The 27,755-nt window shown below is 45.4% G+C and overlaps 1 protein-coding gene across 3 annotated transcripts in view; it reads right to left on the minus strand.

Moving 5' to 3' along the window:
* The window catches only part of SMARCAL1 (SWI/SNF related, matrix associated, actin dependent regulator of chromatin, subfamily a like 1), a 67,139-nt gene extending 39,610 nt beyond the window's left edge, over nucleotides 1-27,529 (minus strand). The window contains exons 1-10 of one of the 3 annotated variants that reach the window (XM_012446060.2): nucleotides 27,365-27,529; nucleotides 26,124-26,160; nucleotides 24,561-25,441; nucleotides 23,456-23,506; nucleotides 18,942-19,175; nucleotides 15,613-15,663; nucleotides 10,191-10,377; nucleotides 5,796-5,946; nucleotides 3,162-3,320; nucleotides 270-335 (exon numbers count right to left, since the gene is read on the minus strand). In XM_012446060.2, coding sequence (XP_012301483.2) covers nucleotides 270-335; nucleotides 3,162-3,320; nucleotides 5,796-5,946; nucleotides 10,191-10,377; nucleotides 15,613-15,663; nucleotides 18,942-19,175; nucleotides 23,456-23,506; nucleotides 24,561-25,383 — 1,722 coding nt within the window. In that variant the 5' untranslated portion in view covers nucleotides 25,384-25,441; nucleotides 26,124-26,160; nucleotides 27,365-27,529. The other 2 variants (XM_064373008.1, XM_064373009.1) reach the window with 2 other exon arrangements.
* Between the last annotated feature and the right edge of the window lie 226 nt (nucleotides 27,530-27,755).

Here is a 27,755-nt window from a genome sequence, read left to right on the forward strand (position 1 = left end):
CTCAACAGGTCTTCACCTTTGAGAGACAAAGGCAGCACTACTGACTTCTAGTACTAACTACCAGTTCCTTAGCAGGATGTTAGGAAGAAAGATGAAATCGGCACCACAGCCCTAAGGAGAGAGAGAGAGGCCCTAAGTCAATGCCAAGTCATGATCATGGCCCACAGGTCTGTACCTGCAACCCCTGCTGGACTAGGATCACTTTCAAGCCTGTACAAAATATTATGGGATGTCAATGCTCAGTGGGCTCAGTTCTCAGAAGTACTCACCTTCAGGACCGGCATAGCTGCTCGACAGCGGGCAGTCCTACTGTTTTTGAGGAAGTGAGATTCATCCTGAAAAAAAGCAGCCACATAAGTGAACAAGGTCCAATCCTGAGTGAACAGAAATAGGGACCATTTTAGGCTTGACCCTGGTGTGGCAAGTACAAGGTGGATACTCCCTTAGCACTTTCTCATTCAAGGAGACGGCTCAGTGGACCTAAGTCAGGACCCAGGGTTCTGGTGGCAGCTTCTCTACTGCGTTCTGAGCAAGTTGCTTTATCTCTCTGAGGACAATTTTCCATCTATAAGGTGGGATTCATGAATCCCTGCCCCGCCCATCTCAGAGGCTGCTCAAAAAAACCATGAGAAGGTGGTTTGCTGCTTTGTAATAGTGGCCCCTGCTTTGATGCAACACTCTAAGGTGTCCAGTCACTTCCCTCAGGGACTCAGGGTGCAGAAAGGATGCCAGACTCACTGACAGCCGATCAGGCTATGTTATCGGCACCGTCACTGAGGTGGGTATAGACAAAGCCCTGGGGAAACTGAGAAATGGAAGAAGATGTGATTCCCATCCTCAAGGGGCTGTTATGTTTAGAACATGAAGTCTGATTAACCACTCTGCATCTGTGCATAAGCAAATATATAGTTTTTCTTTATTCTTTTTTCTTTTTGTTACATAAGCAAATATAGAGTTTATCATATTTTCTAAAGCCAAATGTTTAACTAATACAGGAGTATTTGAGTGGAAATTTTCTAGTTTGGTACAGAGTCAAATTCCTTGCTGTGTGGCTCCGAGGAACTACCTCTCTGTAATGCCAGTTTTGCTATTCGTAAAATGGGTATCATAGTTCCTTATCTATTAGGTTGCTATGAGTCTTAAATGAGCCAACACAGGTAAAGTCCTTAGAACAGCCCTGCCACGCAGTAAGCACTCAATGGTATCAGCCCTCCTATAGCTGGGATACCAGTGAGACCCCAATTCTGTCCCTAAAGATGATCTATAAGAAATCCTCTATTCCAGCTCAGCTACCATGAGCAAAAAGGGCCTCAAAAGCACAACAGAGGGGAGTGTGACATAACCCCGAAATGTCAAGACAGTATCTTATCCAGAAAGCTGTAGTGTTACAGTCATATGCCTTTCTGATAATGAGCTCTCACGCAGTCAAGAAAAAGGTATATTTATGGAGAAAAAAACGCAGAAAGTGCGGAGGATATGGAAGAGAATGAGCCCTTTCAACCAATGGGTAAAAATGTGCCAATACTGGAACAAATGACAAAGAATGGCTTGAAACTGAAGCCTCTTCTGAGAAGTGTGACACTTCAGAGCCATCACTCTATTCTTTCCTACACTTCTCTGAAAGCAAGAGGACAGAGCTGTTACTTAACTGAAGAACAAACCAAGAATGGTGCTAAGTGGCTTGCCAAAAATCATACGGCAGGTTAAGTGACGGCCCGAGAGGAGAATATGAATTCTGAAGGCAGAGGCAACCCAGCTTTAATCAATAACCTCCAGCTTGCTAGCTTCGTGCCTATGGGCAAATTGCGCACGCACTCTCGTTGCCAGTTTCATCAGCTGTGAAATGGATAATTCACAAGGATAAAAGATAAAGCCTACTTGGGGGCCACTGGGAAAATCGATGATCATATGTCAGTACCTCACACAAGGCAACACTCAAGAAATGAAAGCATTATTCTTCCCACACACTCTAGAGCCATCACATCATCCTGGGAAACTTCTTGCAGTGTTTTCATTTCACATGTATGCTGACATCTCTTCAAAGCCACACTTGAATTTGTGCCAAACCAGAAATGACTCCCGCTAAGACTCATCACCTATATCACTTTGCAAAACTATCAACACTCAAGCGTGCTTATGCTAAGAACACAGTGTGCTTCTCATGTCCAAAATGTAATAACAGATCCTCTGAGGTCAGTAATGGTATCTTCTCCTTACCTTCTCTAAGCTCCCCCAGTATTTGTGTGAGCTATGTAAATATACTGAGTACTGACAGAGATGGCTGGGTACCAGGTCTGTTTAGACTTTCCTTAGGAAGTATGTGAGGAGTTAAAAGTAGGAAAGCCTGCAATTGAAAGACGTGTTGTTAAATCTGGAAGCAGGTCCAGTAAGACCTTCTTTAAAAAACAATTAGAGGCTGGGTGAGGTGGCTCATGCCTGTAATTCCAGTACTTTGGGAGGCCGAGGTGGGTAGATCACCTGAGATCAGGAGTTCAAGACCAGCTTGGCCAACATGATGAAATCCCGTCTCTACTAAACCTACCAAAATTAGCCGGGTGTGGTGGTGGGCGTGTATAATCCCAGCTACTCGGGAGGCTTAGGCAGAACTACTTGAACCCAGGAGGCAGAGGTTGCAGTGAGCCGAGATAGCGTCACTGTACTCCAGCCTGGGTGATAAGAGTGAAACTCTATCTCAAAGAAGAAGAAACAATTAGAGTAAAAAGCACTTTTGTGGGAGTGGGGTGTTATCTTCACATTGGCTGGAAGAAAACTCAATTGTTTCAATAAGATGGCATCAGATGCAGGCACACCCCCTTGCCATCCAGGTTGTAGTCCCCAGAACACCTGGTGGCCTGGGGTCCACATGATGGCCTCCATGACTCATGGTGGGAAAGGGATGGGCTAGAAACCCCCAGCAAAGACTGATTAAATCACAATGTCAAAAAAAGCTCCCTAGAAGATTCTAGTATGTAGCCAGAGTTGAAAATGTCTATTTGAGGGGAATGAATTGGCAGTTCCCCACAAAAATAAAGACAGTGATTTCTATTCTTCTAGAAACCAAATGGGGCTCAAGGAGATTACAGACATGAAAGTTCTCAGAGCTTTTGCAAAGAAAGTTTTCAGAGAGATAAAGTACTTAAAGACTAGGTCAAGTCTCTTACAATGATGACAACTTTAAAAGGGGTTTTTAGCTGTTTCTCCAACTTGCTAAGAAGGTCAAAGCTGACAATGTTGACCAGGCCAGCTGTCAGGCGGTCCTTCCCAGTCACCACGACGTTGATGCACTCTGGGCTCAGAGACGGCAGCCACCGAAGGAAGGCCTGCAGATGACAGGAGGGAACAAAGCTGCAATGACCACCTAGCACAGCAGCTGTTGGTTGTGACAGCAGCAGTCTCACACCCACGAACAGCCATCGCCTCTACCTTCCTCACCCACCTGCGCCCCTTCACTCGCCACTGACAGGACACTCCCCTGTTTTTTTTTTAAGAGTTAGGGGGCTGAGAACAGTGGCATACCCCTGTAATCCCGGCACTTTGGGAAGCTGAGGTGGGCAGATCACCTGAGGTTGCCCGTTCAAGACCAGTCTGACCAACATGGTGAAACCCCATCTCTACGAAAAATACAAAATTAGCTGGGCATGGAGGCGCATGCCTGTAATCCCAGCTACTCGGGAGGTTGAGGCAGGAGAATCACTTAAACTCGGAAGGTGGAGGTTGTGGTGAGCCAAGATGGCGCCACTGCACTCCAGCCTGGACAACAAGAGCGAAAGCTCGGACCTCAAAAACAAAAAAAAAAAGAGTTTGGGTTGGCCTCACTTTGTCGCCCAGGCTGGAGTACAGTGGCACCATCACAGCTTACTGCAGCCTCAAACCTAGGCTCAAGTGATCCTCCCGCCTTAGCCTCCCAAGTTGCTGGGACTACAGGTGCACACCACCATGCCCTGCTGATTTCTTTCTTCCTGTTTTTTTTTAGAAGAGATGGGTTTCAGTATGTTGCTTAGACTGGTCTTGCTCTACTGGCCTCAAGCGATCCTCCAGCCTCAGCTTCCCAAGTTGTTGAGACTACAGGCGTGAACCACCGTGCCTGGCTATCTCCCTGCCTTTGTTGGCAGTCACATCATGGTATCTGGGTTTCATCTCTGTGATTCTAACTAGATGGCAAGTTTCTGCAGGGAAAGAATGCGACTCTTTTTAAGAGGAATTTTATAAAGGACTTAGCAGAGCCTGGTACACTGAAGGCAAATCATAAATGTTTATTGATGATGATGAGACTATTTATGTCAATAATTCTACAAATCCACCTTCTCTCTCTGGCAATCTGAGCATCTCAGACGCACCCAAGCATCTGGGTGCTTATGTTCTCCACCTGGGCTGACACTGCTCAATACGGGGAGTGCTGGCCTTTTCTCTAACCTCAGACCTGCTGGGCACCATCTGGCTGACTCTTCCTAGAATTTCTGAGGGCACTGTGGGAACCTAACACACACAAAATATGTACTGAAGATTACTTTCCACAGGCACCAGCAGAATTTAGGTCACAAGACTTGGGAGGTCAAGCCGGGAGAATCACTTTTGCTCAGGAGTTCAAGACCGGCCTGGGCAACATAATGCGACCCTGTCTCATTAAAAAGAAAAAAAATTAAAATTAAAAAAAAAGATTTCAGATCACCAGGACAGAAAAAGAACGAGGTATTGTTTTGGTGTGCATGTTTTGGTGTGTTTTTTTTTGCCATGTCTTCAGTCGGAACAGCATGTCTGGGCCTCGGCCTGACTGGCAGCAGGAGGAGCTGCCTCTTATGCACGAGTGGCTCATGGAGGCCTCAGGAAGAAGCTCCAGGCTGACATCGGTAGCATAAAGCTAGAAAAAGCTATGGACGATGGACTAGGTCTTCCTTCTTCACTGAGTTTGTTCACGAGGCTTATTATTCATTTCACAAAACCACTCTGATGCCTGAATTTACAGTAGAAAAAGCCCAAGGGTAAGTGATATAGGGCTCTTGTCAGGCTCTGCATCTGTAGTTACCTGGCAGATGGTGAACATCCTACCCACTCCCCCCTCTAGAGAGTGTAAAATCCCTGAGTCAGGAAGTCAGGAGATGCCACATCAAGATCCTGCAGAACTCCTCGTTAACAGTAAAACAGTAAGTATGCCGCTTAACCTCTGAGATTCCGTTTTCTTATCTATAAAAGGGGTTACTATCTCTTGTACCTACCGCATAGGACTGTCATGGGATTGACGAAAACATAGGAGGTGAAAATATTTTGAAACTTAAGTGTGGGCCAAGCACAGTGGCTCATGCCTGTAATCCCAGCACTTTGGGAGGCCAAGACAGACGGATCACTTGAACCCAGGAGTTCGAGACCAGCCTGGGCCACATGGTAAAACCTCATCTCTACAAAAAGTATAAAAATTAGCCAGTCTCATAACCCAGTTTCAAAATAAATAGATAAAAATTTTATATAACATTAAAAAATAAAAAAAAGAAAACTAAGTGTGGTACAGATGAAAAGTATTTTTAGCAGGGCACAGAGGTCCCGGAAGCGCCTGCTGACAGATGAACACAAGTCCCTAAGCTGGTTTCTCCTTGGCTTTCTTCCCTCAAGGTGTAACCTGATTCGAATCCAGAAAACCCCCACCTGCCCTCAGGTGGCATCTCATCTCTCTTCCTGGCCTTTGCCTTAACTTGAGACATGATCCTTAAAGATCCCTAGGTCCTGTCTGCAAACCATTATTTTATGACTCTAACACTGAAGAAAACCTTTTCTGTGAAGATTGCAATTCGAAGACCATTAACCTGCTCCCAGGTGAAGCGCACGGAGGACGGCACCACCACCAGGAGTGGCCACTCCTTCCGATAAAAGGCTGCGATGCAGATGGCTTGGATGGTCTTCCCCAGGCCCATGTCGTCAGCAAGCAGCAGGCGGCCTCCTTTGGCTATGGCGAAACTGAAGGCAGACAAGGTGAGAACGGCAGCACGGCACGTTTCCCAGGGCGTGAGTTAATCTGCCCTCACATCCGGTTGGGTCAGCACTGCTGGGTGGAGGCTGCCACACTGGCCAGCCCGGGCCCAGGCCACACCAGACTTGCTCCCCCGAAGGGAAGGACATCAGCCAAATAGGGAGCAGAATAAAAAAGAGAGAGTGAGAAAGCCCAAAAAGGAAAAATGTGGAATGTGGTCGAAAGGTTGGGAGAAGATCTGGAAGATGATTAGGTCACGGAGGCCAAGGAAGGAAGTTTCCAGTGAGAGGAGTCGCCTTGGCCCACTGCAGGCAGGGCCCAGGGGACGTGTATAGAGGAGAGTAGGTGGAAGTCCATGACTGGCGCTCAGGAGGGCATGCTTACTCCAGAGTCTCCTTTGAAAGGAAGTAAAGGGCCGGGCACAGTGGCTCACGCCTGTAATCCCAGCACTTTGGGAGGCCAAGGTGGGTGTATCACTTGAGGTCAGGAGTTTGACACCAGCCTGACCAACAAGGTGAAACCCTGCCTCTACGAAAAGTACAGAATTAGCTGGGCATGGTGGTTTATGCCTGTAATCCCAGCTACTTGGGAGGCTGAGGCAGAATCGCTTGAACCAAGGAGACAGGTTGCAGTGAGCCGAGATCACACCCCTGGCACTCCAGTCTGGGCAACAAAAGGGAAACTCCATCTCAAAAAAAAAAAAAAGAAAAAAGAAAGAAAGGAAAGAAGGAAAGAAGAAAGAGCTGATGGGATGAAAAGAAGGCTTTCTGAAGATCAGAGAGCACTCAGTATGCACAAAGGCAGAGAAAGGGGCTGGCAAAGATGCTGGAGGCGAGGAGAGAGGCAGAGAGGATGGGAGGAAGGGTGTTTGTCCAACAGGGAACACCAACCTCAGCATCAAGTTTTTCTTTTTCCTTTTTTTTGAGACAGAGTTTCGCTCTTGTTGCCCAGGCTGGAGTGCAACGGTGCAGCCTTGGCCCACTGCAACCTCAGCCTCCTGGGTTCAAGCAAGTCTTCTGCCTCAGTCTCCTGAGTAGCTGGGATTACAGGCATGCGTTACCACACCCAACTACTTTTGTATTTTTAGTAGAAATGGAGTTTCTCCATGTTGGTCAGGCTGGTCTTGAAGTCGCAACCTCAGGTGATCTGCCCACCTCGGTTTCCCAAAGTGTCGGGATTACAGGCGTGAGCCACTGCGGCTGATTATATGGCAGCCTCCAGGACCCTAAAGCCCTTAAGTACAGCATCTCTTGCTAATAGTTCATGAATAAGAGTGTATTCCACTATTTCAGAGCCAGACTGGTTGGGGTTGGAGTCCCAATTCCATCACTCAGCAGCTGTACACCTTCATGCACATGATTTAACCTCCCTATGCCTCAGCCCCCTCAGCAGTAAGAAGGGAGTAATAACAGTACCTATCTCATGGAGCTGTGGGAGGGTTAATAAAGCTAATACTGAAAACAATGCTTGGCAACATCATAAGCACTAAGGAAGTGCTTCTATCATAACTACTATTCCACAAAAAGAAAAAGAATCAAAACATAAACAGTCAAAATGACTTGCTCGTGTCTCATGATGAAACAGTGAAAAGCTAAAAGGATCCCAAGTGCCAGATGTCTGGTCCTTTGTGCCAAATACTAGTTTTCTTTCAGCTAATCCCTGAAAAATAGATCATTTGCTCAGAATCCTGATAATAAGCTGCTGGAATAGCTCTTTCTCTTTCCTTCTCACCCAGTGAAAACAGAGAATGTCACCTCTTCTAATCAGCAGCTAGCAGGGCTGACAAGAAGTCCAGGCTGCACTTGGCCTTTTGGAATTGCCTGGAAACACAGTTTCCAAAGATGGAAAACCGGGCAGCAAATCCCCAGGCAGCCCTAGGCCAGCAGCGTGTGGTGACAACAGGCATCCTGGCAGGGCACTCTTCTGTTCTCCCTGCAGCCTGGGAGAGGAGGCAGCCTTTCCCGAAGTCCTGCTTTGGCGGCCTCACCCTCTGCTGGGGAGGAACGGAGCCGAGCGGTGGGCTGCCTCACCTCTCCAGAACAGGCGCAGCCTCCTCCCTGCACACCCACCTCTATGAAATCTTCTGGACCATTTCTGGGATCAACCCACAACACAGACAGATGGGGGGAGGGCAGGTGTGAAAAGATGTATTTTTTACCTCACTTTCTGATTTACAAAATTGGTGGCCAGGGAGGACAGGCAGTACCTAAGCAACGGAATCCATGGAGAGCCTCACGCCCTTTGAGCATCTTTTGTTTCAGCCTCCTCAGCTTTACCATCTATAATTTCCAGAAGTTTGGTCTATCCGCATCCTTAGAGCAGAATGGAACCCCTAAATTTCACATTCTGTCCTTTTTCCCCTGCCTAGAGGGAGCCCAAGTAAGGAACAAAGTGGCCAAAAAATGACAACAAAGACAGAAAAAGCCTGGATAACAGAGGAACAATAACAAAATTAAATGTCATCCTCCACAGGGTACTTGAATATAACAGGAAAAAAAATGCCATACTCAGAAAGTGATCAATCAGAAATCACAGATTTAAGTTCCAATTCCACTTTTGGCAGCTGAATAACTTTAGGCAACTGTCTTTCTGAGTCTTGACTCATTCCCCTGCTAAAGAGGGCTGCTTGGATATTAGAAGACGCTAATATTTCTAAGAGATTTTGCTCTATAAATTAAAGGGTGTGTTCAATTGCAGTTCTTACATTAACAAAAACAAAACAAAACATGGAATTGACAGCCCTCCTCCCCCAGTGCCAAGCCCCCACCTCTTTAGAGTATGAAAGTTAAAATCTGGGTTTAATTAGAAAATTCCAAAGAAAGATTACAAGTACTGTTAGCAGCTTCAGGGCCACAGAGGGAGAAACAGATGTGCCCCGGGTCACCTCATACACAGAGTCTCTCTCAGGGGTAGTGGGGTAACTGGTAACACCAGTACCCACCATGTGGGCCTAGGGATGGCTAACAGAGCCTCAAAGAACTTGGATGCCAAAGGCAGGGGCTACCCAGTGGGTGGAGGTGGGCGACCTCTACTGCAGCTTTAATGAAGAGGCCCAGAGAAAGAAAGATGAAAGGAAAAAAACTGCCCTGAGCCTGGTTAAAACAAGGCCCAAAGGACATCTCACCAGATGGAGTAATGAAATGGCAAAGCCAGAGGAGTTTTGCCGAGTGTGCTATTTAAGAGAGATGGAAGGAAATGAAGAAAAGAATAGGGGGAAGGGCTGGGGCCAGGGGAATGTAATCAAGTACGTTGTGCCCAAATGGCACTCCAAGACCCAAATCCTGCCAGAGACGGTAGCCAAGCTTTCACCAAAATACCACAATCAGGCTTCAAGCAGGCAGGCTGGCGCAGTTTGTCAGTGCCATTGATAATTTAGGTTCCTTCCCTTGCACAGGGCTCTATGTCCAACTACACTGTCTAATAACAGCTTCTTATTTCTAGACAGACTATCAAGACTTGCTCTTTCTTCTTTAACTACTGTATTTTTAAGAGAAGTCTAGTTCAAACCTGGCATTTTGCTTCTCCCAAGAAACTCTGGGAAAAAAGAAAAGATCAGGATGTAGGTTTATCTTTTTTCTTCCTCTAGTAACAGCACCTTGACTTTCTTTTGGAGAACTGCCACCTCCCATTTTCAATCCAACTAACTTAGGTGGGCAGGCCTCACCCTCTGGTTCTAGGGATGGGCCTGTCACCAAGTCTGATCAACAAGACCTCAAGTCTCTAAGGTCAGTGACTGGCTCCAACATTGGGACCAGACTTAAGCCATTGCAGTGTTAGCCCCACTAGGGAAGAGCTGCTTCTGTGCGTTGCTAAGCTGAGGATGCAAGCTGGAAGCCCCTGGCAGCCTGAGCTGCCACACTTGAGGAACACCTGGTTAGGAACAAAGCAAACTAAATAGAAAGCAGATTGAGAGAAGTACAGCACCCTGATGAGATCTTTAGAGATGCTGGATTTTCTCTTACAGGCACTGAGAAATCTCTTTCCTTAAGCTAGTTTGAACGGGGTTTCTGCAGATCTGCAATTCAGGGTCCTGATTAACCCATGGAATTTGAAATCAATGGTTACAATAAGGCTTTGGTAACAGCACACCTGGCTGTTTAATGCCTAGACTCTTCTAAATTTTCATGTATCCATTGAAAATAAAAGTTCATAAAAGAGGAAGCATCTGAACGAGGTCTGTGGTGAACAATGAAATTCGAGCAAGAGAGGGAGAGGAAGATCAAGAACCTACTTGACTCCAGCTCTCTGAAAGGGCATCAGATTAGACACGAGCTTGGGGTCCACTTCAGAAAGGTCTGCCTCTGGGACATCTGGCGTGAGATTGAGAGATGTCTTCTTGAGCTGAGAAGCAAACGCCAGGGTGAGAGTCGTGGGCAGAGGATCCAGCTGAACCTGTGGGAGGCAGCGTGCCTTTGTAACTGGAAAGAAGAACAGAAGCATATGAGCTGGAGTGTTCATGCTCAAAAGATTTGGAGAAAGAGAAGCTTTGGGATATACATGTATTTCCTTCTAATGATGCTAGTCCTAGGTCCCTATATAATGCATGGAGAAATCTCTTCTAGTCAGGACCATTAACCCAAGTGTGAAAAATAAATTACTTGGGATCTACACAGAAATGAAAGCAAATTAATTGCACCGACCTTGCTTTTTGAACAATGTAATCTCACCTGATTTTAAACTTTAAAAAAGAAGGGGAAAAAAACCCTTTATTCAATAGAGAAACAGAAAAAGAAAAACCAGAGAGAAAAATAAAACAATAATTCTAGGGAGAAGGAAGCTGAACTACAAATTTAAAATGTAGAGAAAAAATGACAGACCTAGAGACCCCTGGCAGTGGAATTATCGTTAAACCACTAACCACAGACTGCTGTCCTGCGGGCTGTCACTTTCAGGATGTTCTTCCCTTTTATCATTTTCCTTTGAAAAATCTAATGAGAAAAGTAGCCATTATTTACAGATCGTCAATTGTACTTTATCCTTTACCTTTTCAAGGGCACCCAGGGAGTCAGAGTAACCCATCAAGAGGCTAATTGTCCTCAGGTATCCAGTAAAGGAAACTACAAAGAGAAACTGGGAATTATTTTACTTCTATCCAACATTATTTGAAATTCTGAGGTTGCCTATTGCATATGGTCATGTGTGATCATATGTTTTCTTAATACCCTCATGAGTGATTCCAAAAGTCTTTTGCCACAACCATCAATTGGTTACCACTGTAAATACTGATGTGGACATGCAGGGCTTAGCCATCTACTGCTACCTCCAACTGCTTTGTATTTTCAATATATTTAAGTCCATTTCTCTCCTCCACTAAATATAAGTACCAGTTATTTCCGGAAACAGTTTCCATGAAAAGAATCACCATGAGAGGAAATTAGGTAAGGTTGATGGCTTTAATACAAAATAGACTGTCCATGTTGATGCAGAAATACATTTTATACCTCCAAATTAAATCTAAGCATGCTGATTTCTGCACACTTCAGGAGGCGCTTTCAGAAATCATTTTCATTTTAATTCTAGTGATCTTCAGAAGTCAAACACCTGATGAAAGCTAAGAAAGGGCTGATGAACTGGGTGGTAGAAAATGCAGTGCTTTGCAAGCAGTATGTTCCTTCAGCCATTTAAGAGGAATAAAACTAACATCTACCATGTCTCCTACCAACTACCATCTCTAAAATCCTATGCTGCTAGTTCAACCATCTCAGGGTTTCTGAGAAGGCCACCATTCCCTGTCAATGACTGCCTCTACTGTCCTTTCCCTGGTACTAGGAGATGAGAGACGTGCCGTCTGGCTTCGTGAGTCATCTAGAAGTCATTTCTGTAAAATAGCTCTTTGGCAGAATGCTACTAGCCACATAGCAGAGATGCTAATGTTTTCAAATAGCAGCTGACAAGACAAGATTGTTGAGAACCCTTCTGGACTGACAGCAAGGGGAAAACAAAAGGCCTTATGCCAATTTCACTGGGGGCAAAAGGCCTGAGTCACTTAGAAAAGAGAGAGAAGGAAAGCTTAGATTCTCCTTACTAGAGAAAATAGCTCCCACTGCTTCATCAGTGAGCATTCACATACTCAGGTTTTATTGTCCTTTCTTCATTAGTTTCCTGTGCACATGTTCACTAGCTCAGGGTCAAGGATCTAATTTCACTCATAAAAAAGGAGAGCACGGGGTGAGGGGAGAGGTGCGCATTCCCCAGGTTCACAGTACTGGCGGTGAAATCAGAACTCAATTGGAAGCAGGCTATATTCTCACGGCTTTCCCTCCCCAGCTTCTTAGTTTATCTGGCTTCTAAATTTTGTAATGGATCAGGTTACAAAGGTAGATGGCAATTTTAGTCTTATTTCTGTCAATGACTGTCACTAGCTTTACTGTGACCCTGCAATGCTCCCAGTAAGGAAAGCCACTGTTTCCTTTCTCTGCACCCAACCTTTTCCCAGTCTATGAAATAGGAAGATCAGTCTTATCTTTCATGAGACACTGTCATGATGGGATAACATGTAAAAACTAAATCTAGAATCTTCACTCAGGATCCAAGGAATCATTTTTATCAAGTGCAAAACCTTATTTGGGGCCATGATGTACATTTTTTTCCTGGGTGAAAAATCCATGATTTCCATCAGATATTTCAAGGAGTCTATTGTCTGCAAAAGATCAGGAACCACTATATAATGCCATGTGAGTCACAAGTCATGGTTTTTCAACACTACATTTATCTACTAATGCTGTAAGTGTCCCGCTTTTTGTTGTTCTGTAAAAGTCATAGACTTTATAACTAACATATTTGTGTTTCTTGTTTGAAAGACAAAGGGGAGAAGGAAAGAACTCACGTCTACTTCTCATAAAAAATTCAGCTTTTGCAGTTGGGAGTGGTGGCTCATGCCTGTAATCCCAGTACTTTGGGATGCCAAGGTGGGAGGATCACTTGAGGCCAGGAGTTCCAGAGCAGCCTGGCCAACATGGCAAAACCCCATCTCTACTAAAAATCGAAAAATTAGCTGGGCATGGTGATGTGTACGTATAATTCCAGCTGATAACAGCAGGAGGCAGACAACTTCCTAGGCAGACGAGGGTGGGACCCCAGTGAAACCCAACCTTCAAGCTGAAGACAGACCGAAACCTGAAAACTGGACTGCCAGTTAGTTCCAGGTGGAGTCCACAATCCAGCGTGAGAACTTCCTCGATGACTTTCAGCCAATCGAATGGTGCTTTTTCCAGGCCCACCCATGGACCAACCAGTACACATGCCCCCATTCTAAGCCCATAAAAACCCGGACTCAGCCACATGTTGGAACTACCCACTTCAGGTCCCCTCTTTATTGAGAGCTGTTCTGTTGCTCAATAAAATCCTTCTTTGCCTTGCTCACTCTCCAGTTGTCCATGTAACCTCATCCTTCTTGGATGCGGGACAAGAATCTGGGACCTGCTAAATGGTGGGTGAGAAAAGGGCTGTAACACATTCCTGGTCTGCTTGCCAAGCTGTGGGCAGTGACATGCTCCTGACCATCGGATCATAGGAGTGAAGAACAGCAACCTTTCTGGGGGCCCAGATCTCAGGACTCCCTAAGCCAGAGCTGTGACTTGCTGTAACACCCCCTCGGGGCTTCAGAGTTGCTGGTATTTTCAAGTTTTCGGGCGCCAGCACATTCCCATCATCCAGATGCTGGTACCCAAGGCAGAAGCTGCTTGTGGTATGCCCAGTCTAGCTGCAGCCTCACATGGAGCTGGTGCCTATGCCAGAGTCTGGAGCTGCCTGCTCCACTGCAGCAGCTGGCACACGTGGCTGTGTGCTGTGGCCAGATCCTACACTCTCTCACTCACATACCCTCCACTGCTCCATGCCTAGCTCCCCCTTGGTGGGTGTGGGATCAGGACTGGTAGCATGAGCCAAACGCAGCCTGCCAGGCTGAGTGGGCACAACAAGCCCAGCAGCAAGCCCAGCTGGCAAAGCAGCACCAAAAGGATCCTGTGTAACAGCTACTTTGGAGGCTGAGGCACAACAATCACTTGAGCCTGGGAGGCAGAGGTTGTAGTGAGCCAAGATCCCACCACTGCACTCCAGCCTGGCTGACAGTGAGACCCTGTCTCAAAAAGAAAAAACACATTCAGCTTTTGCCAAATACTTCCCTCTATTTTATTTTATTTTTTTTGAGTTGGAGTCTTGCTCTGTTGCCCAGGCTGGAGTGCAGTGGCATAATTTCGGCTCACTACAACCTCTGCCTCCCAGGTTCAAATGATTCTCCTGCCTCGGCCTCTGAAGTAGCTGGGACTACAGGTGTATGCCACCATGCCCAGCTAATTTTTTGTATTTTTAGTAAAGACAGGGTTTCACCATGTTAGCCAGGATGGTCTCAATCTCCTGACCTTGTGATCTGGCTGCCTTGGCCTCCAAAAGTGCTGGGATTACAGGTGTGAGCCGCCACCACACCCAGCCTTAAATAATTCCCTCTAAATCACAAGTTCCAAGTAGCAGCAGCCAAAGAGTCTAAAGATCAATGTGAGCCATCCTTTCTACTTCAGCCAGCATTTACTAAGTTATCATCTCATATTCAAACCTAATCTTGTAGTTCACAGCAAGTTTTGCTCAAGGAACCAAAGGCTCTTCCTTTATATTTAATTCCTATGTCAGTAGAGCAGATAGAGATTAAAGACCATCCCTTTTCTTTAACTAAAGGGACAATAGGACCCAGAATGTTGAATTATTTACCTAATGTCACACAGTAAGTCAGGTAAGGAGACAAAAGGAAGGAACCCAGCTTTTCCCTCTTCACTGAAGCCCTAGCCTGCCAGGCAAGATGGCCAATGACTCACAGCTCCCAGGGTTGGCTTATGTCTGTCTTGGCCTGACTGGTTCCCATAAATGACTCCTTCCTCAGTCTGGGAAGCCCAATAGGCCCTCAGGATTGGGAAAAAAGCAGAGGAACATAAGCCATGCCAGCTGCAAACCCAATGCAGAATTGCTACAGCCAGATAGATAACGGATTGGTATTCTGGTACAGTCTGAGATATGACCATATTTCCTGGTCCCAGGCATATTAGAATTTATTGCCCCATCTAAGGAAAGCACAGAGAAGAAAAATGATAAACCCAAATTGGCTTCTTCTTCTCGTACTTATGCTATCTGTACACATATCCCCTTTCCTCGGTCAGTCTCTAAAGTGCTTGTTAAAATGCCTAAGTCCCTGGCCTTGAGTTCTGCCTTGGACAGAACTCTATTATGAAGTCCATTCCCAGCGAGACTTTCCTACCTTTCTTGAGCATCCAGTTCTAGAAATACACCGGGAGCCTACTCTTAGGAGTAATCTACGGTCACTTCCACCTAAGCTAAGCAATCCCAGCTCGCTCCTGATTCCTAAGGTCTATTACCCATGCTTCTAATACTTCTATGACAGCAGGAAGGTTTCACAGGCCTGGGGAATTTCACTACCACCACCTCACCCTTACAGCAGAGGAGGCCCGGCATTTGTTTGGGCTGTCATAAAGCCACCATCTCAGTGGATGCAGACAAGGCTGCATCCTTACCTTTACTTACCCTGTACTCAAGCATCCCACCACAGCAGATAGAGGAGAAGATTCTTCAAAGATACATCAAATTTAAGGTGAATGATTAAAGTTTAACAATAGCATGATATAAAACAAGTAAGGAAGGCTTCTCACTTAGTTTATTGTGCTCTTCCAAGAGAAAACGCCACTTCCTGGTCTTGACATCTGCAATGATAAGAAATAAATAAGCAAATAGGACATCCTGCTCTCCTGCTACGTGATCACACTTACTCATTTATTCCTTGGCTTCATAAACTTCCATTAAGCTTGCACAATGTGGCATCTGGTCCTGTACTTAGCACTGGGGATATAGAAATTAGGAGAGTCCTTTCCCTGGAGGCTTCCCCAGTCTACTGAGAGGAGAGATAAGCAGAGACGCTGACAACACTAGTTGTAAGGGTTGTGATAAAAGGTGCCTGTACAGGATACATGGCTGGGGAGGGGCTAGCAGGTCAGAAACACTCTGAATGACAAGGGTGCTAATTGTAGCTCACACCTCAGCAGCATTCATGTTCAGCCCAGCACTATGCCAAGACTCAGTGGCACCACCTCATCTGCCCCTCCCAAGTTTGTAAGTCTCTATTTAAATAATGAGCCACCATTGGGTAGAAAGATGCTGACCTTTTTTAGTTAATATTGTGTGTAATTTATACTACACTATGCTAATTAGCAGATGATGTAATAATCACACAATAATTCATAATAACTGGCTTTCTGGGGTGCTCATTGGAGGTGTTAACTCCATTTTATACATGTGAAACAAGCTGCATATGGTCAGAGTGGTCAAACTGCCAAAGTTCAAATTCTGGCTCTGCCTCTTGGCTAGCTATGTCACCTTGGGCAAGTCATTGTAACATCTCTCCCTCAGTTTCCACATCTGAAAAATAAAGATACTACAGCCCCTATGTCACAGGTTACTGTGAGGATTACATGAAATTCAAAGAAATTGCTTATAAAAGTATGACTGGAAAACAATGAGCACCCCAAAAAGCTAGTTATTATGAATTGTTGTTAGTGTGATTATTACATCATCTGCTAATTAGCATAGTGTAGTATAAATTACACACAATATTAACTAAAAGGTGAGCATCTTACTACCCAATGGTGGCTCATTATTTAAACAGAGGAATTTCTCTACTAATTTATCTTTTGAAAAAAATCAAGAAAGCTTGGTCTCGGTAAAAGCTATCTGGGCAGCAAAAGCGCATTCCTCACTGTACAGTTACCTCAAAAGCAAGGTGGCTGGAAAGAGGCATTGTGGACATAGCAAGTCAGTTTCAGGAAAAAGCGAGGTCGCCCAGGTGCAACCTGATGAAAGGAACAAAGCAAACAGACTAATCTCGAATGTGAACTAGTACAAGAAGGTCCTTCCTGACAACTTGATTCTCACAGTGGCACAGCAGCAAACAGGAAAAGTGGTGAACAGCAGCTAAGGCAAAGAAACCAATCATGGTTTTTGGACACCTGGGTGTGAGCAGGATCAATATCAATATTTTCATGGTACCCACTCCCAAAATGGCAGACCATGTCAGGAGTGTGATCTCACAGGCCAGTGATAGACACACATCACTGTATTTGACTTTTTTTTTTTTTTTTTTTTGAGATGGCGTCTCGCTCTGTCATCCAGGTTGGAGTGCAGTGGTGTGATCTTGGCTCACTGCAACCTCTGCCTCCTGGGCTCAAGCGATTCTCCTGCCTCAGGCTTCTGAGTAGTTGGGGTTACAGGCTGGCACCACCACGCCCAGCTAGTTTTTGTATTTTTAGTAGATGGGGTTTCACTATGTTGGCCAGGCTGATCTCAAACTCCTGTGACCTCAGGTGATCTACCCACCTGGGCCTCCCAAAGTGGTGGGATTACAGGCCACTGCACCTGGCCTGTATTTGCCTTTTAAGGGCCACCCCAAGCTGAAGCCAACCAGCTGAGGGGGCAAGCAAGGCAAAGGATCTAGGCTGTTGTGTAAGTAGCTCATCTCACGACCTGCCTGGGCCTCGCACAGCTCCGCTACGCCCTGCTCACCGGCCTGCCCTCATTAGTCCAAACTCCATCCATCCAAGGATGATCACATAGCAACCAGCATCACCCTCCTTCAGAAGGAACCCAAACCCTGATGAAAGCTCTTGTTGGGCAAGCAATTCTAGAGGCTTCTTCCAGGACGATGCTTCAGTGTGAGGTCTCAAAGGCACGAGGTTTTAAGGATTTGAGTTCTACTTGCCTATGGACAAGATCAAACCAATTCAAGAATGGGGAAATACTGATCCATAATAGATACACAGTTTTTAAAAAACAATGTGGCCCAAGCTAAGAATGACACCCAGGAGTCCAGAATCTATAGCTTCTTCTCCCCTATTCTGACAGGGGAGCTTTAGAAGAATCTCACAAAAAAATAAAGCAAAATGGCCATGTGCAATGTCTCACGCCTATAATTCCAACACTTTGGGAGGCTGAGGTGGGCAGAGGAGTTCAAGACCACCCTGGCCAACATGGTGAAACCCTGCCTCTACTAAAAATAGAAAAAATTAGCCTAGTGTGGTGGCATGCGCCTGTAGTCCCTGCTACTCGGGAGGCTGAGGCAGGAGAACCACTTGAACCTGGGAGGCAGAGGTTGCAGTGAGCCGAGATTGTGCCACTGCACTCCCAGCCTAGCTGACAGAACAAAAAAACCCCATCTCAAAAATAAATAAATAAAATAAAATAAAGCAAAAATATCCTACTTTGGCCAGTAGATTTTAAGACTGGCTTATAATTAGGCTCAACTGAAGATTTAAAAAAAAAAAAAACAATGTCTAGGCCTCACCTCCAACAAAATAAATCAACATCTTTGGGTAAGAACCGGGCATCAGTGTTTTTGAAGTGGCCCAGAGATGCTGATGGGCAGCCCGAGAGGAGAACTACCAGCATTTTCAAACCATGGCACCATCACCAGCAGCAGCACCAGCTCAGGGAACTTGTGAGAAATGCAAATTTTTGGCTCCACGCTTGAGTTCCAGAATCAGAAACTCCGGTAGTGGAGCCCAGCAATCTGCATTTTAACAACCCATGCAAGCGGTTCCCTGCATGTTCAAGTTTGAAAACCACTAAGATGACATAAGACAAGGCATTTATTTGTATGGCAACCACCTGTGTTTCTGCTCTGCAAAGGCCAAAATAAACACAGATGAGTTTTAAAAATGCCAAAGCAGGATTTACCTGCTTCCACCAAGAAGACGTTGACCGGGGGAAATTATGAGGTCTTCTCTTTGGGAGGCCTTAATGACAAAGCAGTCCCCACTATATGTTTACTATCCAGAATAATTAACATGTCATCTTTCTACAAGGAGAAAAGCAGAACAGGAAGACGTTCCCAAGAAAGTAATTTTTGAACATTCAAGGTAGAAAAAAACACCCTATGTTGAGATCACAGACCCCTACATATTATTGGATCAGACAAAGACCGATTACTTGCCATATCTTCTGGAATCCATCTGTTTAAAAAGTGCAATCAGGTCCTGTGAATAACTGATGTCTGCCTCGAAGTAGGCCCGGGAGATGAGTATGCATCGCCCTCTGACAAAGGCAAGGGACGGAGCTGACGGAAGGCTGGCCTGTCCTGCGCTGCTGGTGGAGGGTGACTCGCTGCTGCCATCGGCCCCTTCCAGAGGCTGTAGGTTGACTGTGGGGAGGCTCTGGGCTGCTTCCACTGCCAAAGAAGAGGAATCGAACAGAAGTGACAAAGCAGAGGACTATGATGTGGCTTTGGGATACAGGCAAGGGAAGAGGGAGAAAGTGGGGAAGGGACATGGTCAAGAGGCACCAGGTCTGGCAGGAAGGCAAGAAAAGGCACTGTTAGATTAGGAGGCTGGCAAGTGATTTTTAGTTGGGGCTTTGGGAATTTCAATTTTTGTTGAATGTAACTCTCCATCTCCTTAAGTTTTTCTCTTTTTTGAGACAAGGTCTTGCTCTGTCACCGAGGCTGGAGTGTAGTGCCATGATCATGGCTTACCACAGCCTCAACCTCCCAGGCTCAAGTCATCCTCCACCTCAGCCTCCCCAGTAGCTAGGACTACCGGCCGCGCACCACCACATGGAGTTAACTTTCATATTTTTTGTAGAGACCGGGTTTCGCTACGTGGCCCAGGCTGGCATCAAACCCCTAAGCTCAAGCCATCCACATACCTTAGCCTCCGGAAGTGCTAGTATTACAGGCATGAGGCACCACATTCAGCCTCCTTAGGTTTTTCAAATCAAAAAATTTAAAATTTGACTGGGCGTGGTGGCTCATGCCTGTAATCCCAGCACTTTGGGAGGCCGAGGCGGGTGGAACACGAGGTTAGGACATCAAGACCATGCTGGCCAACATGGTGAAACCCCATCTCCACTAAAAATATAAAAATTAGCCATGCATGGTGATGTGTGCCTGTAATCTCAGCTACTCAGGAGGCTGAGGCAGGAGAATTGCTTGAACCGGGGAGGCGGAGGTTGTCCAGCCTGGGAGACAGAGCTAGACTCCGCCTCAAAAAAAAAATTTTTAATTTAGAAATTAACAGGGGGAAGAGGCAGTTCGCCAGGATGAAGAAACTTATTAGATAACTTCTGGCACTGTGTTGCACAAACCACTGAAATCAGCACACCACAAATCACCCAGTTAACCCTACTCCTAGGTCACTACTCTGTCTACTGCACAGAGAACAAAGGAGTGAGGACCAGGATCACCAGGTCACAAACACAGTTCTGAACATTATTTCATCTATTACAGATGAATTTTATAGACAAACGGATTCAACTATATAAAACTAAGCTGTCGATAGACACACACTGAAGTGAAAGGCAAAAACTCTGAGTAAAGAAAGACAAAAAGAGCTCACGCTTTTAAAAAGTACTGAGATCACAAAATAAGAGGATAGAGGTGGAGCGAATTCAAAACAGGAGGAAAAAGACTAACAAACGTTTGGAGAAATGTTCAACTTCATAAATCATCAGACAAATAAGAGACTTTTCTACTTATCCAACTTGCAGGATAAGAAACAATTAGACATCCATATTGCTAGTTGGGAATAAAACCTTCTGGAAAACAATTTGGCAATTACAGCTAGAGCTCTAAGAATAATGATTCAACTTCTGGGAATCTATCCCAACTACCAACTGAAAATACAGAGAAAACTTATGTACAAAGGTATTCCTCTACAGCTTTAAAACTGGAAAAACTGGCAGCAAATTAAAATCAAGCAGAAAAAAAAAAAACAATTGAAGCAATGCATGATACATCCATAAAACCGAATGTTATACAGCAATTAAAATTTATTTTGTACTGAAAATTTTGGAAAAGGCAAAAGTAGTTCAACAACACAAAATCATTTTTTGAAGGTCAAAATGGCCCATTATGATCATGGACACCCACAATGTCATCATTTCGAATTAACAGTTAACATTCAGTAAAACAAATATGCTTTATGCTGGAGCATTAAATTAAAAAGGCAAAATAAAAATTATATGCATGCATACAACTTTATATTTTAATGCATAGAAAAAAGGCTGGAAGGAATGAAACCAAAATGTTAATAATGGTTAGTTGAGTGGGGAGATTACGGGGGATAGTTTTTCTTCTTCACGCCTCAAAATATGTTCTACAGTGAGCGTGTGGTAGGGTTAACAAAGCAAAATCCAGAGATATACCTAAAGCAAAATGACAGAAAGACTGATACAGAGACAATTGTATATGCTATACTGATAAAAAGCCAATCATGACACAACAATCATGAACCTATCTGAAACTTACAAATACAAGGAGAAATTCACAAATCCATAATTATGGTAAGGAATTTCAAAGTTTATCTCAGCAGGCAAAAGATAAGTGTGTTACACATTGGTAAGGATATAGAGGAGCCAAACAATCAGAAAAATTCATCTAAAAGCTCTATGGAGAATTTATGTTTCTCTTCTGTGAGCTTCATTGAGAAGTATATATGGAGAATTTTGTACCCAATAAACATGGTTTTTAAAACATGTGGAGCATTACATAAAGCAATGATAGGCGAGCATGGTGGCTCACACCTGCAATCCCAGCACTTTTGGAGGCTGAGGCAGGTGGACCGCCTAAGGTCAGGAGTTCAAGACCAGCCTGGCCAACATCTCTACTAAAAATACGAAAATTAGCCAGGCGTGGTTGTACAAGACTGAAGTCCCAGCCACTCAGGAGGCTGAGGCAGGAGAATCACTGGAACCTAGGAGGCAGAGATTGCAATGAGCCAAGATTGTGCCACTGCACTCAAGCCTGTGTGACAGCACGAGACTCTGTCTCAAAAAAAAAAAAAAGGCAACAATATCACACAAAAAACCTAAATGCATCTGCAAAAGCAGGAGTCATCTAAGTCGCCATGCACTGTGGTCAGAACAAGAGTAAAAAGACAAAACAAACAACCGCAACGGTGGAAACCACTGGTTTAAATTCACCAGCAGTGAGAATACCACGTGTCAAAATCTGTCATCTTTACCCAGACCCTTGGGTCTCCCCCTTCCAACACCAAACAAATGGATTAAAAAATGAGCCCTCCCTAGACAGTGCTAACATCATTAGTGTTAAAGGGTGAATTGTGTCCCTCCAAAATTCATGTTAAACAAGCAGCATAGGACCTCAGAATGTGACTGTATATGGAGGTAGGGCTTTAAAGAGGTTAATAAGTTAAATCAGGTCACCGGGGTGGGTGATGTTCTTCTAAGGGTAGGTATTCTTATAAGAACACCACTATGACTGATGTTCTTATAAAAGGGAGAGACACTAGGGATCAGCACACACAAAGGAAAGTCCACACAAGGACACAGAGAGAAAGCAGCCGCCTGCAGGTCATGGAGAGAGGCCTCTGAAGAAACCAACCCTGCCAATACCTTCATTTCAGGCTTCCAGCCTCCAAGTCTGTGAAAAAATAAATTTCTATTGTTTAAGCCACCTAGTCAGTGGTACTCTGTCACAGCAGCCCTCACAAACTAACACATGAGCAGCTACCAAAGAAAGAGATATTGCCTAATGTACACATTTCAGGAATTGGAGGCTAAGGAGAAAACCAGGAAATTCTACAGGGAGCTGTCCCATCACCGGCGCACACCACCCTGCCCAGAAACTGTACTGGTGACTCCAGATAATCCTACCTCATACCCTAAATCTGCAAAGTGACCTAAGCATACATCCTTATCTTTTCCCTTCTTAAGCTGGATGGAAGAGAGGGTATAGGAATGGCAGCTGGGGGAGAAGAGGAAAATAAATGGGAGATGAAAACACCCCCGGGGCTGATGCTTTGACACAGGTGTGTAGGCTCCATGTGACAGGATCAAGTGACAAAAACTTTAGTGTATGACAGTTTTCTCAGAAGACAGAGGGACGTACCCAGCTGCTGACTACAACCAGACACGACGTTAGCTGGAACCTGCCTGAGTACTGCCCTCTTCTTGCACTTTTGAGTAGTTAGCTACATAGACAGTGCTCTGAGGATCTGTGCTGTTTGCTGAACTGTTACCTTCCTGGGAGGAGGGGCTGGCAGAGCTGCCTGAGCTGCCTGTCACTGCTGGGGCCAGCATAGTCTGGTGGGAACATGTAATCTGAAGTCAGACTGTTTGGGTTTGAATCCCAGCAGAATAACTTATTGGCTAAGTGACCCTGTGTTACTGACTCAGCCCCGCTGGGCCTCAGTTTCCCCAGCTGTGAAATAGTTATTACAAGGAATAAAAGTTAGAATAAGGAGCTTAGAATAGCCTAATGCATAAGAAGCACTATTAAGTGCTAGCTTTCGTTAATATTACCAATGGCTTTCACCCACAGAGCTGCCTCATTAGGCTAGACACAGTAGGAAGGAGTGTGGGGTGGTGCCCTGCAAGCTTTCGACACCTGTAAAGGCATGCACACCATAAGCTAGACTACATGTGACACTCCAAAGGAAGTTTTCAGTGCCAGTGTCGCCCTCCATGAGGAACAACCACGTGCCTACTTACTCAGGGCACTATAGTCATTCATGCTGAAGTTCCAAGTCTTGGAGTCAGGATCTGAAACGAAACAGAGGGTTGATGACTGTCATTACAATTTGCACTTGGGCACTCAATACAGGCTTGTCTTCTAAATGAATGAATGAATGAATAGATACCAAGTTCAAAACAGCTGACTAGCAAGCCCCCACTGATCTATCAAATCTCTGTAGAGGACAAACAGTAAATATAGATAATTTCTTTTTTTTTTTTTCTTTTTTTTGAGACAGAGTCTCACTCTGTCACCCAGGCTGGAGTGCAGTGGCATGATCTCAGCTCACTGCAACCACCGCCTCCTAGGTTCAAGCGATTCCCCTGCCTCAGCCTCCCAAGTAGCTGGGACTACAAGCGTGCACCACCACACCCAGCTAATTTTTGTATTTTTTAGTAGAAATACGGTTTCGCCACATTAGACCGGCTGGTCTCGAACTCCTGACCTCGTGATCTGCCCACCTCGGCCCCCAAAGTGCTGGGATTACAAGCATGAGCCACCGCGCCAGGCCTAAATAATTCTTTTATTCCATGTAGTGGAATTCAACTCAGGCCCGGGGAAGTTATGAACCTCACCTAAGAGGACTGAGGGCAGAGTTAGGACTAGAATCCAAGTTCTCCAGGTCATAATGTAGTCAGGCAAAGCAGTATGAGGAGCAATGGCTCTGGGCTGTAGCTGAGCTGGTCACTTCCTGACCCTGTCTTTTCAGACCAATGAAACTGGGCCTGTCACTTAATCTTGCTGAGCCAGTTCCATAGCCTTAAAAACTGCAATAACATCTACTTATTTCAAAAAAACTGCTGCTCAGCTTAAGTGCTACAATGCATATAAAGCACCTGGCAGAGGAAGTGTCTTCTCAATAACATTCAACTGTTCTCCAGATGGCCATGTGGCAATCATCAAGTTTGGCAGTTGTTTGAGAGAATAATTACGATGAAAGGAAACACAAGCTCAAATTGAAAAAATTTAACAACTGGATGGACAGAATGTGCCAATGCACTCTCCTAATATTTATGAGAAACTATTAGATTAAAAGAGATTCTAAAAATAAGAAAAAAAACACCTGAAGAACAAAGACATTACCATAAATCTTGCTGGGCAGGCTCTTAAACACAGCAAGGAGTTCTGCACTGTACCCGATCAACACCTGGAAACGATCGCCATTCCTTACACACTTTCCCTTCTGAGTGACCGCTGCTTTTTGGAGTGAGGACCCCGATGTCTGCTGGAGTCTTCCTTCTGGCCTGGGTGTTATACTCCCTGAGCTAGAATGGATGTAAGAAGTGTTCTGCCGCGAGGTGGAGGCTTTTGCTGTCTTGGCCTCTAACTTAATATCCCTGGGAGGCTGTCCAGAAGAATGAGCTGGTGTCTCTTGTGAACTCTTTGCTTTGGCCAAAGGATCATGAGTTGGGTGAGCAAAGGGTATGGACCTGATCGAAGCCTGAGCATGACCTTGACCTAACTCATAACCCAAGAGCTGTTGTTTAGAGACCTCTGGAGGACTTTGTGCCAAAGGAGGGGAAATTCCAGTGAGAGCCACTTGACTTGGTGGGCTGTGGCCTGGGCAGGCTGTGGTCATTTCTTCTGGCTTTTTCCATATTCCCTTCGCCTGCTCTGGTGTGCTAAGATGAAAACTGTGGGAATTATGAGGTTTTTGGTCATAATTAGATGAGCTACTGGGATTCTGTTGCTTGAAAATGACACCATGGCTCACTGGCTTACAAGACTCCCTTGGGAAATTTTGGGATGGGCCTTGCTTGGCCTGGGATAGGTTGCCAGCAATGGAGGTGCCCGAGCTAGTCTTCTGATGCTGTTCTGCCAATAACTTCTCAGCTCTACGAACCAGAGCCTTTTGTCGATTCTCTTCAATCCTTTTCCTCTGCTCCTCTGTAAGAGGCAAGGACATTTTCACAGAGAAATACTTAAGCAGGAATGTCAACCTTTAACTGGAAAGTTGGCAAAAGCTGTGGAAGAAAATAAGAAAATTGAAATGAACATTACATTTATTAACTGCTGTGCTCCAACCATGATTTTAACAAGCTTTTGTCCCAGAAACTGCATAATGAGCACAACTAAAGGCTATATTAAAGTTTATTTTATAATTGCACACACACGGAGATAGTAGGCAGCATATGCTAAAATAAAGATCCTGATCAAAAAGCAGGCCAGGCGTGGTGGCTCATTCCTGTAATCCCAGCACTTTGGGAAGCCAGGGCAGGCAGATCACTTGAGGTCAGGAGTTTAAGACCAGCCTTGCCAACATGGTGAAACCCCATCTCTACTAAAAATACAAAATTAGCCAGGCGTGGTGGTGCACGCCTGTAATCCCAGCTACTTGAGAGGCTGAAGCAGGAAAATTGCTTGAACCTGGGAGGCAGAGGTTGCAGTAAGCCAAGATTGTGCCACGGCACTCCAGCCTGGGCAACAAGAGTGAAACTCCATCTCAAAAACAAACAAAAAAAGCAAAGCCAAAGCTAAAAAGGCACTTCAGCTGCAATATTTCTCTCCTTCCCATGCCCCAGACAAGGTGAGTTATCAGAACCCAAGAAAGTTATTTAGTGCACTTAAATCCATCAGATAATGAGAAGGGTGACATTTTTAACCAGAAAGCATAATAGATTAGACTGAAATAGACCAACCACTTACCATGGCGTGATACTTGCTAAAATAGCCTCTTTCCAACCTAGAAGAAGGAAAAAAGCATTAGCCTCCCATAGACTGCACACGAAATTCTCCCTTCACATTCACTCATTTTATCCTTCCTGGCAGTCAGCCTGCGGCTCAGTGCAAGCCAGAGCAGCTGGCCTTGATACATGATTTCCAAAACACAACACACGGAACGACTGACTGACTCTCCTGGGAAAATAAGGGGTGGAAAAAAGAAATATGTGTTCACTGTACAAATTAAGATGCTATATAAAGATGTGAACAAGCAAACAAAAAAGAATAAAATTAATCCATAATCTCACCAGCCATCAATAACCACCGTTGAAATTAATAATTTAGAGTATACAGTTCTGACTTTTTTTCTATCCATAACCACGTAATACATAGTGCATATTTAAGAGACATAAGAATTTATTATAAAATAGGATCATTGTAAACATTCCATTTTGCACCCTGATTTTTTTTTTCCATTAATTTACTGGGAACATTTATTTTCCTACGAACTGAGACATTTTTACAACATTTTGTAAGCAGGGGGCAGGACACCAATTTCTCTGGCTTGGTTCAGATTAAATAGCCTGCATCTACTGTAATGCTGTGTAATGCTTAGAATGATGATGTAGGGGTACTTCAGTAGCACTGCCTAGGCCTCTGGGCAACTATAGGGTTCAAGGGTTTCCTTCCCTGCTGGGGCTTCCTTTGGCAGAACCCAACCCCCCACCCCACTCCTCCTCCCTGACCAAGAAGCATCTATCCCCAGAGAACTTCCACCTTCTCCAAATATTAGCAGTTAGGAAGGGGTAGAGCGGTTAGGGAAAGGTTTTGCAGGAGAACAGCGGAAGCCCTCAGTCTCTCTGGGTAACGCACTCCTGCCTAAGATTCCAATCAGTTTCCTGCACCTCCAAACACTCCAGATCCCAGGCCTGGTGAGCTGTCTCCACTAACCAGGGAGATGCAGCCATAAGACCCACTGATCAGCCCCAAACCCTAAAGCCATCCCGCCACATGGTCGCCCCTCTTCCTCTCTAGGCAGGAACCTCTGCTCCCCAGAATTTCGGGGCGCGCTTCACCCAGCCTCAAGGTAAGCGGGCGCCACACCCGACTCCCACCCCTACGATATCTAGTTGGATTCACCCTTCCCGTTGGCCCACTTCCTCCTCCAGGCTGGCATTGGTCTCGTCCGCCTCCGCCGCCTTCCTGCCAGTCTACCACTTTCTCACCCAAGGAGGCCTAGAACGCGAGCCTCATTCGCCCCCGGCTCTGAGCCCAGGCGCGACTCCGGAGCCTTCCGAGCCGGACTAGTCTTCCTGGTGGACGGTTAGGCCACGGGTATTCAAGCGCTACGAGTTCGCCCGCCTTATTGTAGCGGCCAGGCCTGAAGGGCTCGGTCACCGGTGAACTACACTTCCCAGCAGGCAACGCGGCCACAGTTTCACCTCCAAAAGTGGGAGTGATGAGACTAGCACTCCAGCGGGGCTGCAGGGTCTTCTGGGATTTGTAGTTCGTGCCGGGAGCCTGGAGAGAAACGGGAGTTGCAACGTCATGGGTGGGGCGAAAGTGGTGCACCCTGGAAATTGTAGTTCTCCAGAGGTTTAGCCAAACGTCAGGTCC

Source organism: Aotus nancymaae, unplaced genomic scaffold (genome assembly GCF_030222135.1).
Source record: "Aotus nancymaae isolate 86718 unplaced genomic scaffold, 86718_ANA_hifiasm-v0.15.2.pri h1tg000008l, whole genome shotgun sequence".
In the NCBI taxonomy this organism is placed as follows: Eukaryota; Metazoa; Chordata; class Mammalia; order Primates; family Aotidae; genus Aotus; species Aotus nancymaae.